Below are 12,759 nucleotides of genomic sequence, written 5' to 3' on the forward strand. Positions count from 1 at the left end.
CTCACTGTTGTGGCCTCTCCCGTTGCGGAGCACAGGCTCTGGACGCGCAGGCTCAGCGGCCATGGCTCACGTGCCCAGCCGCTCCACGGCATGTGGGATCTTCCCGGACCGGGGCATGAACCCGTGTCCCCTGCATCGGCAGGCGACTCTCAACCACTACGCCACCAGGGAAGCCCCCCAAAGCAGCTTTTTATAAAGGAGTCAGAACTGAGATGACGGTATCAGGGAAAGCAGAGGACAGTTTTACTAGTAGAGTGAAATCCTACCTCAAAGGCATAGCCTAGTTGGATTTTCACCTGGGAAAGAATAGCAGCAAAGAGACCAAGAAAGCAGGAGGTATACAAGAATTGATGGTTTCCTCAAAGGCAAAGACTGGGACTTTAAAGGCACAGATGTAAAGCCAGGTGTTGTAAATAACAGCAACAGCCAGCAAAGAAAACACTGTCTTTTTGAATTTACAAATGGAAGGCACACCTGCACACACAAACATCTATCAGGAAGAGTAACACTGGTTTAAAAGGACAATTTGTATATTTCATGAAAGGCCAGTGATACTTAAACTGTAAACTTCCTTCTGCTACCACCAGGGATATACAAAATGTGGTGATAATCACTTTGTCACCTCTAGCATCATATTTACAAACATGAATTTCTGCATTTCCTAAAGCAAGGACGCCTAAGTGGTAATTCCTTTGTCAGTAAATACAGCAGGGGCTCTTGGAATAAAGAGTAGACAATGAAAGAAGTGAACAAGATTCCGAATTTTAAAGTTCAGTTGAAATTCGTGTAAAAAACGGAAGGTGACAAATCTAGATCTATTTCGATGTTTGGATGATAACATTCATTTTCTGTCTTTAAAATGAAAACACACTAAATTATATGTGTTCAAGTATGGGGCATTTTTTATGTCTCAATTTCACAAAATCAGAGAAATTTTTATTTTTAAAAGAAATTCGAATTTTACCATGATTTTTACAAGGGTAATAGGTGCTACATAATTTACTTGAGAAAACTGATCACAAAAATACCCACTTTACTAATCTAAAAGTTTTAAACACATAAAACAAATTAAAAAATGTCATTCACCGTATTTTTCTCCTATCAATCACACATAGTGGTCACTGCTCATTCAAGAAAGATCCAATTAACTTTCTACTCTAATGCCATTTATTAAATCAGAGAGATAATCTTTAAAGTAATCCACATTTCATTAAAAACTGAATAGAATGCATAATTTCAGACACTAAACTGATAGGGGATAAAGAATACTTTGTGTATTATGGAGCAATAATCATAAACCAATGCACTATAACACTCTGAAAATGTGTTTCAATGAGGCCAAACTGGATTTTAATCTTTTATTCCTACAATCGGATAAATACAGAAGAAAAGAGAGGCAGAGCTCATGTTACCATAATACTGCAATAAAACTAACGTAATCCTTTTGATGTGGGGATTCACTCTAAAGACCTGTTTTTAATTACTAAGAATAAAAATAATTTAAGTTTTCTATTGTTTAGCATTTGCCTTGTTCAAAATCAAAGGATTACAATAGGGAATCTGTACTGCCACTATATAAAGATAATATTATCTTTATATTATATAAAGATAATTATTATATTAATAATATAATAATATTATATTAATAATATATTATCTTTATATTATATAAAGATAAATATTATATAAAGATGTGTATTATATTACACATATAATAAATGTGTGTGTGTGTGAAGGTGTGAACGTGCAGAAAGGTTGCACCTTCAACAGTGCTTAGAAATCTCCTCACCTACATATCCAAGTTCATCGTTTACAAATTTTGCTTCCCATATAACTGCAGGACACAATTCAGCTAAATTTCTGGCACATAAAAAGGATCCTTTTTCTTCCAGTTTCCAGCAACATATTCCTTGTTTTCTTCTGACAGTAGACACTTGTCAGTAGACACTTCAGCATTCACGTTTCTACTGACAGTTTGTTAAAGGCAATTCAAGCCTTTTCTGTCTTGCTCCTCAAAACTCTTCCAAGCCCCTGCCCCTGCCCACTTCCAAAGTTATGTCCATATTTTTAGGTATTTGTTACAGCAGGACCCCACTTCCAGGCACCAAAATCTGTATTAGTTACTTTTTATGCTGTAACAAATTGCCACACATTCGTGAGTTAAAACAACACAAATTTATTATTTATGGTTCTAGATGTCAGAAGTCCTAAATGAATGTTATGGCACTGAAATTGAGGTTTGGCAGGCCTGTGTTCCCTTCTGGAGGCTCAAAGGGGAAAATCGTTTCTTTGTCCTTTCTAGTTTCGTGAGGCCACCTGCATTCCTGGCTCATGTTAATATTCTGTATATAACAGGTGTGTGTATGTAAGCATTATTTTCAATTTTAAAAATAGTTTGTTACAAAAATAGAGGAAATGCTCTTGAAATTTCTAAAATGTCTGCAAAATAAACTAGTAATATTTTCATAATGTACAACTGCTAAAAATTATAAGAAATAAGCATAATAATAAGTAACTAAAGTTCAATTGTCTTCTTAAAGACAATTAGCCAGAAATTTCCCATCGGTAACTCTTCTGTTTTTGAAAACTGCCCATTACTTTAGCCGAATACTTACACAGTATACATACTTACATTACAAACACAATTTTTATTCTATTTTTTCTAGTCTTTACTTTTTAAACCTACTCTCCTCATAAAGAAAAAGGTAAAAATTAACGTAAGAAAAAATAAAATGAATAACTCAAGCAAAACTTTTCTTTCTACATAATTTTTTTTTTTCCATTCTAAGACTGTAGTATAGTTTAGATGGAAGGGAAGCAAAAACTGACTGGAATACCAAGAGGGCAAACTTTTTATTCATTAATTTTTTTCTTTTTCTGTAGATTAAAAAGAAACACTTCAAATGATTTCTAAAGTTATGTCAATAAAACAAAGACGTAGTAAAAGAAGGCGACTAATATATCTTCAAGGCATTGAAAAGTGAAATAATTCTGGACAATTAATATTCATTCATTCCAAAGAGACTGCATTTATATTAAATATCAGGCATGGACTTCACAAATATAAGCGGATGTTACCCCTACCCTCATAAACCTTACAGTCCACCTAGACAGTTCTTCATCCTAAGAAATTTCGGAATAATATATAATTTGGAGAATCATTAGCCTTTGACTTCACTGTAGAAATATTATGCTTTTCTTGTCCTCTAGTTTTTTAAAAGCAAAGGAATATTTAAGTTTTGCAAATATGTTGAAAAAAATCTACTAGCTGTTAATTTTTTGTAACTTTCTCTGTATTAAAAAAAAAGAATTTACAAGGATAAGGCCTTTGACAGAGCACCAGGAAATATTGCTGCCTGACAGAGGTTAGTTCCAAGCCATGAATCACTGATTTAAGCTTTATTAAAATTGTACTTCCTCCCTGCTTGGTTTCACTTAGATATACTTTCATTTTCCTCGGGCTGTAGTCTATTACTAATACACTTTTCTGCAATTCCCTCCCTTCTGAGTTGATGAAAAATGAAACCCCAAATCAGATTAATTTTTGAAAACGAGTACATAGATACAATAGGCAAGAAGAATGATGCACATTCCTTTCCCTTGTGAGAGAAAGGAGTGTGAGTACCAGCAAAAGTACTTAGGCATTCAGAGGAAGAACAACAAAGTTAGTCTCGCTGATTACAATTTTTCAGAAGAGCTGTCAGCTTCCTCAAAGCTAATTCTATCCTCAGGACCAAGAAAAGCCCCACCCCCACCCAGGATTTCTTAATAGCCAGACTAAAGCATCACAGTTGACCTTAGTTTCCATCAGCATAAAAAGCGGTATAAATGGATCTGAAAATTTCTTCCTGATGCTTTACCATTTCCTTCAACATGTAGCTGGCAAAATATAAAGCATCTTCGTACAATTTAAGAAACTAAGGTTAGGATTTTAGAGCCTGAAATCCGATTAAATATATTTTTTTCTTCAGACCTCACCCCTACTTTCAAATCTCCCTTCTCTGCAGCTGTGAAGGATACTGCCCAAGAGTGCAATTTAAGAGCCGAGATTGTTGAGATGTACTCGTTCATGTGTGATAAATATGGTGGGAACGAATTCAGTCAGAAAGATTCTACACACATGGTACAACCAAATGGAGCTTCCATGGTATTACTGTAACTTCTTGACAGGCTAAGTGTTCTTTTTCTTCTCATGCTTGTTATTTTTGAATGCCTGATCACTTAAAATAAGGCACTTTCATCCATCTGCACACTCAGAGAAAAGGGCACCAATGAAAAATTTGACAAAAGGAGCATAAGAAAAAATTAAAACTATGAAGCAAATGCTTTTTAAGAAACTATTCTTTAACCAGTAATTAGGGAATAAATGGCAAAGGAGGGAAGAAAGAATAAAGTAAATAAAATATCACCAGTGTTTGTATGCTTCCATATATATTGGATAAAATCTTCCATGCACACCTACTCTTTTGTAACAAGCGAATTTTTCTTAATATTGGAATGCATGTTTAAAATGTATGCTAGCAGTGAAGTCAAGATATTTTGAGGGTTTGGCAAAGGCCTATATCATCACTGTTTAATATAAGTAATATTCTGAATTAATAATGATCTGATTTAGACCATTCCCAGGATGGGAATATACAAAATAGTTAAACCAACACCTTTCACAATCACAGGTCACCTTTGGGTTTATCAAAAGAATAAATAAGCTGATATTAAATGAATGGATGAATGGACATATGCATGCTTTAGTGTTTGGAATTCTCTTCTTTCCATGGCTTCTAGAAGAACCATGTGGGTTCCTCCTTTCCAGCTCCTTCGAGGACCAAGTAAGGATAATCCTACCAAAGTACCTATGTCAAGGCAACAAACGGGTTCCTGATGTTCTAGACTGACACCTAACAGTTGATTCCCTACTTTTAAAGGTCAATGATTGAGTTATATGGACTTTAAGTGCTCTCTTCCAATCGTTCCATGAAATAATTGGTCCTTTATACCTCATCTTGGAACCAAACTACTATTTTTCATTATTATCCCTAAGGGGAAATAAAAATCAAATGTCAGTTCAGACATTACCTGCTGCAAGTAACAGATTACCCACCAGTAGTGGTCTTGATAATAAGGACATTTATTTTTTTCACACATCAATATTTGGAGTTAAGGAATTCCAGCAATGGGTATCTCAGCTCAGAGTTGTTAGGGCTTTGAGTTGGCTTATTTGTTTTCTTTAATGTTCTCTTTTTAGTCAATTTGGTTCTCAACTTTCTAAATATCACATCCTTACAAAATAATGCTCAAAATAAGATGGATGGGTTGGGGGTTGTCTCTGCTATCTCTCCTTCCAAAAGTCAGGAAGAAAAACTTTTCTTAGAAGACCAGTGACTATCAAAAGTGTAGTCACCTGAGCAATAGCATCAGTCTCAGCTGCAAACCTGTGAGAAATGCACATTCTTGAGCCCCTCTCCAGGACTACCGATTCAGAAACTGTGGAGTTGAGGCTCAACAATCCGCTTTAACAAGCCCTCCAGGTAATTCTGAGTCGAGCTAAAGTTTGAGAATCACTAATTAAGACCAATCTGATTCATCCCCTGTGTCTGAGCCCACCTCCCCTGAGCAGCGAAGGTACTTTCTCCTCAAGGTCTTTGCATGTGTTCCTTCTGCCGTAAAAGCTGCTCCCCCACATGGGTCCCTCTCTCATTTCCTTCACCTCACCAGTGTATCTTTCTCTGATAACTGTATACAAAATAGCGATGTCCTAGACACAAGTCCCAGCATTCCCTATCCTCACTTACTGCTCTATTTCTCTGCAAAGAATTTGTGTCTGGTCTGTTTCCCTCTACTGGAATTTAAGTTCATAGAAGTTAGGGCTTTGTCTATATTTATTTACTGCTCTATCTCCAAGGCCTACAACATTGTTTGGTGTAAAACAGGCATTAAATAAATGCTAAACACATGACTGGCATATTGATATCCAAATGAAATTGGAAGAAGTCAAAGAATGGTTAATAGGTAGACAAACAGCAGTTTGCCAAAGCAAACTATTTACAAATGGAGATTTGGAATAAAATCCATTCTTGACTTGAAAACTTAAGGGTTTGTCACAACATAAAAAGTAGCTGTATTTCATTAACTTAAGAAAAAAATCCTCTTTTTCACCTTAAATGCTATGTTCAAATAACTTTACTTATATTACACTTTTCTGTTCTATTAAACTTGATAGCTTTTACTGGAAATGGACAGATTTTACCAACATAGGAACCTCCATCGAAATTAAAAATTTAAATTACCAGTTTTCTTCTAAAAAAACCCAGAAATGAACATGAGGGGAAACTGGACACAATCAAAATAGTTTCAAAATGTAAACTACTTATATAAACAGATTATAATACTTTCAATTTCATATACTATTGGTCTTATTTCTAAGTTTTATTCTAGGGAATTATTTGATATATTGATTACTTACCAATGCTTGCTTGCTTATAGAATAATTTTATGTAAGTTGAGTATGTGGTTCCATAAATGATTATTTATATATTGAGAACATTTTAAATGACATAATATGTGAGATATTATTGACCAAGATAAAATAAAAATTCAATTGAAATGCATCTCGTTAGTTTAATATGGATAAAGCATATTTCCTGAGAACTACTTTTGAAAACCCATTGAGTAATTTCTATTATAATCATATAATAGTTTCATATTTAAATCTAACCATTAAAATATCACTCACTGAACAGTTTCCTTGAGAAAAAAATAAAGTTATAGTGGTATACATTCTTTATGGCACCATGGCACAAGATTCTTAGCTGCTAATTTACAAATAATTTTGTGTGTGTATACCAGTTTCGAGCATTGTTATAAATTATATGTAAAAAGACATAAAGCAAACTGATATCAGTCTAAACAGTGTTCTTTCAGTGGTCAGAGAGACTTGTGCCTATACATGTTGAGCATGCAAATTGCACAATGCTCTTCACTGGACAAGTGACTTTCCAAGCTTGGCCCTTTTTCTTGATGTACGACAGAAACCTTTCCTGAGACTTATTCTCCTTTTTGCTTTCCAAAGATAGCAGCAGACTAAATTCCTTTTCGTATGTTTACAATTTTGGGTTTGGATATGCTATTTTATAAACGGTATGACTTTCATGATTTCCAGTATAATTTAGATTAACCCTTCCACTCCATTCCTGAAACATACCTTCTCAAGGACTTCTTAACTAAATGTGAGTCAGAGAGCAGGACCAATGATCCCAACTGCAATGAACCTAACTCCCAGAATGCTTCTTTTGTCTCATAATATATATTCACATCACTATTTATTTTAGACATTATGACGTTGATTATTCATATGTTTTCTTTACCAGTCAAGTCAACGTCTGTATTCTCTTTATGTGTTGGCTACCAACAGGTGTGACTTCCAAGAAGGCAGGAAACAATCCATTACACTGGAAATTTTTTAGAATAATTTTCACAAGTCAAAATATTTTCAAAATGATCATGCTATTTTAGTGTGTGGGCTACTTGTTCTTGGCTTTTAAATTCTTTCACATTTCCCACAAGAATTTCCAGTGCCCTAAGTCAGTACAGTGCACACATTTAAAAAAAATTATTTATTATATTTTAATTTATTTTTGGCTGTGTTGGGTCTTTGTTGCTGCACACGGGCTTTCCCTGGTTATGGCGAGTGGGGGCTACTCTTCGTTGCGGTGCACGGGCTTCTCATTGCAGTGGCCTCTCTTGTTGAGGAGGACAGGCTCTAGGCGCACAGGCTTCAGTAGTTGAGGCACATGGGCTCAGTAGTTGTGGCGCGCGGGCTCTAGAGCACAGACTTAGTAGTTGTGGTGCAGGGGCCTAGCTGCTCCGGCACATGTGGGATCCTCCCAGACCAGGGCTCGAACCCGTGTCCCCTGCGTTGGCAGGCGGATTCTTAACCACTGCGCCACCAGGGAAGCCCCAGTGCACACATTTTAAGTATTCAGCTTAATAGGTTTTTGCCTATGTATACTAGACACCTGTGAAACATTGAATCATTCCTTGCCCAGAAGGTTCCTTCTTCCCTTCCTAGTCAACATGGTTATGTCATTTAATAAGTGTATCTTCAACATGCTCTGCCAGAAACGTTTTAATTTTCATACTGAAAATTTTTAGTATGAAAGCTGACCATACTTGTATGTTGTTAGTTTAAAACATAGTCAGGCAAAAAGTAATTTTACCGTAATAATGTGTTTTTTTTCTATGTAGAAAAATGCTAAGTGTCCAGAGAAGGCATTACATTAGATCTGGATAGAAATATATTAAAAATAAACAAATAAAAAATAAAAACAAAAACGCTTACTTTTTCCCCAAGTAATCTCTATCATGAAAACTTAGTTTCATTTTTATTTCTTTCATTACTACATAACACAGATTATGTCCTTCTGAAGCAAGGTACGAAAGGATTATGATAATTATGGTGATGATAAAATAGCAGTTAACTCTTAACTGATAGTTATAGTATACTAGGTACTATTCAGGCATTTTGTACATATAAATTATTTTAATCTTCACAATAATAGTAAGGGGTAGGTACTCTATCATTTTTTTTTTTTTGGTACGCGGGCCTCTCACTGTTGTGGCCTCTCCCATTGCGGAGCACAGGCTCCGGATGCGCAGGCTCAGCGGCCATGGCTCACGGGCCCAGCCGCTCTGCGGCATGTGGGATCTTCCCGGACCGGGGCACGAACCCGTGTCCCCTGCATCGGCAGGTGGACTGTCAACCACTGCGCCACCAGGCAAGCCCTATCATTCTTATTTTTAGAATGAGAGGTTAAATATTTTGCTCAACTTTAAAGAACAGTAAGAAGGGGCAAAGTCAGGATTTGAACCCAGATAGTCTGAGGCCAGATTTCTTTCACACAGTAAACCACGCTGTCAACCTGAGACCCAGAAGTACAGCAGGGCTAGATTATTAGGCAAAGAAGAAACTACCACAAATGGACCCTATCTTACTACCCCTTGAGTTTCTGGCAAATATTCTATGCCACATGGTAAATCTAATTTCCATAATCCCAGCTCTCCTGCAGTCAAAATATAATATGATATTTGTCATCATAATTTTATTTGTATTGAGCGTGGGACAAAATGACACTTAAGCTCATGTAAATGCAAATAATTAAATAGCCGAATAAGAAAATTTAAAAGTTTAGAATCATTTATCCATATCTAAAAAACTTCTCGCAGGCTGACATGAGACCATTTTACATTTCTGGTTCTATTTCAAATCCGGAAAAGCATAGGTCCTAAATGCCTTCTGCTATTATCTGCTAAAAATTTCAACTTTAATTCTTGATCCATATGCCAAGTTTTTAAAATAAAATAAATGCCTATACATTATATACATCTGTATATACTTTCTCTTTTCCTTCATTTAGGATTGCTTTATTGTTTAAAATATCACGAGGAATCTTAGTATTGGAATTGAAAAAGTGTATATTTTTTCTCTTCTGTGAAGCTTTTTTATTACTCCCCATGAGTCAAGGGAATAGTCTTTTGTTATTGCCTTTACAAATCAAGAGTATAAAACAAATGCTTAATTGAGCAGATTGATGATTAGATGGAGAAAAATGATGAAAGGAAAGATGCCAGCACAAACAGAATATGGCCATTCATTTTTACTCCAAATGAATCAACTACTGCTCATGAATGGGGGCCTAATGCTAATTCTGGCAGCAAACCACCCAAAGCACCAACCCTCTGTGGAGCCCCACCTCTGCATGCAAACAGCTTTTTCTCATTTCTCTTGCTAGAATACATACACCAAGTAGCTCTCTCTCCCTTGTTGGCACAGTCAAATAACTCTTAAGTGAAGGATTATAAACATTGTGAATGCAGGAGACTTTCTCCCACTCTGAACTCTAAATATTCATTCAAAGATGAAAATGTTTTCTCTTTAAAGAAACAAGGCAACTAAACTATAATATGCAATGTTAGGAGGAAAAGCCTTGGCTGTTCCCAGATCTAATTTCTTGGCATCAGTTGGATTAAAAAATTTTTTTAGATAAAAAAAAGTAAAGCATCTTCAATCAAACTGCACTACCAATATGGACCCGTCTCTGTCCATACCCTTGCATATGCCTAGACTAGCTCCGTCTTTCTGTGTTTGATTGTCTACCACAGAAAGTTACAGAGGTTTTTAAATAAGGAATATGCTATTTTCAGCTGATATTGCTGAGCTTTTCCTACTATGTTGGCTGATCAGCAGCACAAGACCTTTCAGATACTAATAAATGGCAGAAACAAGTCCTTCTAAAGTTTTCTAAATCTTTCCTATTCTCAAAACAAGATTCCTCCAGTCAAATACTAGAGGATGTAAAGTATCACTCCATTACATGTTAAAGACACCCAAGTGAGTCAGAGAACTTGGCTGGCAGTTTAGCTAGGCCCTACTACAAATACTCTGTAATAGAAATGCCACATTTAATTAGCCCTGAAACAGGGAACAAAGCTCTTTCATTTTAGAAAGTTGGTGAATGGAATTTGGGGAAAAAAAAAAAAAAGCAAACCTCTTACCTTTGGTAGCAATTCTTACACACTGGGTTTTAGTTTCCTGAGGGAGTAAAAAAAAAAAAAAAAAAGAAAATGGTCAGTTATAGATATTTCATAAACTATAACTAGTATGAAGATCAATCTGGGGTTATAAAACAGGTTTATAAAGAATAGCAGTATTAAGGACATGATTTTTTATTTATGTTCACGCAGAGACTTTTAAAAAAATCTAAAATAACTTAAAATTTTTAGTATTTTCTAAAGGTGTAGTTATCTGTCTTCACCTTGTAATGAAACAGGCTATCTTGTCTGGGACAAGCAGTATAGCATTCTATTTGCATTTATTGTACTTCCTGAACGATCAGAAAGAAAAATGTATTTGCAAAGCTAATACAAATCAGACCCAAATATAAATTTCTTTTTTTTTTTTTTAATATTTATTTATTTATTTGGTTGCACCAGGTCTTAGTTGCAGCAGGAGGGCTCCTTAGTTGTGGAGCGCTGGCTCCTTAGTTGCGGCTCCAGGGCTCCTTATTCGAGGCATGGAGCCTCCTTAGCTGTGGCATACGAACTCTTAGTTGCGGCAGGCATGTGGGATCTAGTTCCCTGACCAGGGATCGAATCCAGGCCCCCCTGCATTGGGAGCACGGAGTCTCATCCACTGCATCACCAGGGAAGTCCCCCAAATATAAATTTCATTTTCACCTCATAGCTGTAGACTCAGACCAAAGCTGAACATTACATACTTTCACTTGGATCCCAGCATGACTAAAGAGCTAAATGATAAAAGTTAGAAAGATCATCAAAAAATTGCATCACAGTTGCAGCATATTTTATCTGTTCTTTTTTCCTTTTTAATCTAGTTGTTACAGATTAAATATTTCTTGGTGGGATTATTTTCCTCCTCTTGCTAGACAGATGGGATCGAAGTAGAAGTAGAAATGGTGAAGGACAAGACATTTCAGAATTTAAAAAATCTCTTTTTCTTCTCTTTTTAAATGTTGTGGGGTGGTACTAGGGTGTGGAACACAGTGCTAGGTCTGCACCTCATTCCTTTAGGACTTAGTTCATTCAGCTTACATCTTTGAATATACAAGAGGTTGGAAAAGATGTTAAAGACAGTGAACAAAACAGAGGCGATTTGTTTTCAAGGTGTATTTGTAACTCCATCTTGAGCAGTTCTATAGATTGATAGACCAAGACTTTATATACTTTTCTCTTAGGCATTTATTATTTTTAAATTAAACAAAATAAAGCATTGAGGGGGAAATTAGTAATTAAAAATGAAAATCTGCACTTCTATTACTTAATTGTGACCTGAAGCCTTCCTAGTAAGCTCCAAGAAACTGTTTCACATTCCCATAAAGGCTCAAAGGGACTTTGATTTCCTAAAAGCAATTGCTGTTAAGTCTATCAGGATTACCAGCCTCTGCTGATAGGAGCCATGTCAATTTTAAAACTTTTTTCCAAGATAACTGTGAAATATATTCTTGCTACTCTGTACTCTGATTAAACCACATGTAGATATATTAACAATTAGAAGAGAAAATTCATATCAAAGCTTTTAAAGAGTGCCAGAGGAAATTCTTTGTAAGTAACAGACATTCATTAACACTTCACTCATACCACAGACCAAGTAACAGAAGTTAATTTGGAATCTCTCACCTTTCTAAAGATGAATACCCAAACACAGAACCATACTACTTTATACCCAGAATGGAATAAAATTTCCATGGTTGTCTCTTTTTTGAGCAGTCCCATCATGGTAGTGGCATGGAATGATGTGTGGGTGGGAAGTGGGCAGCCAACTCCCACTTAAGTAAAAATAAACTAGAAGATGAGAAGAGCATTTTAAAACATGAGCAGCCTCTGGCTTTGAAGTACCTCTTAGAAGATGCTGTGGCATTTTTCTTTCCATATACTATAAACCAGCCATGCAGGTAAGCACAAAGATAAAGCTTTCATTCAAAAGCAGCCAGTCAATACCCTTAAGTTCTCATGGCCCCTTACAGAAATGCAAATGGATTGTTATATCTTCCAATGAAACTATTCCAAGATATAATAGGGCTTTTGCCATAGGATAGCACATATTTCACATCTGCCAGGTACCCACGTCAGGGACTCAATTACCCAAACCCAGCAATTTCCTATATAGTTACAAGTACATAAAAATATTATTCTTCTATTGAATTTTAAGTTGTAAAAGGTTTCTACTCTCACCATTTTTTTCCCTAC

At 35.8% G+C, this 12,759-nt stretch overlaps 1 protein-coding gene across 4 annotated transcripts in view; it reads right to left on the reverse strand.

Moving 5' to 3' along the window:
- The window catches only part of PTPRK (protein tyrosine phosphatase receptor type K), a 573,018-nt gene that overhangs the window by 80,928 nt on the left and 479,331 nt on the right, over positions 1-12,759 (reverse strand). For all 4 annotated transcript variants that reach the window (XM_007461250.1, XM_007461251.1, XM_007461249.1 and 1 more), the window contains exon 13: positions 10,549-10,585. In XM_007461250.1, coding sequence (XP_007461312.1) covers positions 10,549-10,585 — 37 coding nt within the window. The remainder of the gene's footprint in view (positions 1-10,548; positions 10,586-12,759) is intronic.

Source organism: Lipotes vexillifer, unplaced genomic scaffold (assembly GCF_000442215.2).
Source record: "Lipotes vexillifer unplaced genomic scaffold, Lipotes_vexillifer_v1.1 scaffold201, whole genome shotgun sequence".
In the NCBI taxonomy this organism is placed as follows: domain Eukaryota; kingdom Metazoa; phylum Chordata; class Mammalia; order Artiodactyla; family Lipotidae; genus Lipotes; species Lipotes vexillifer.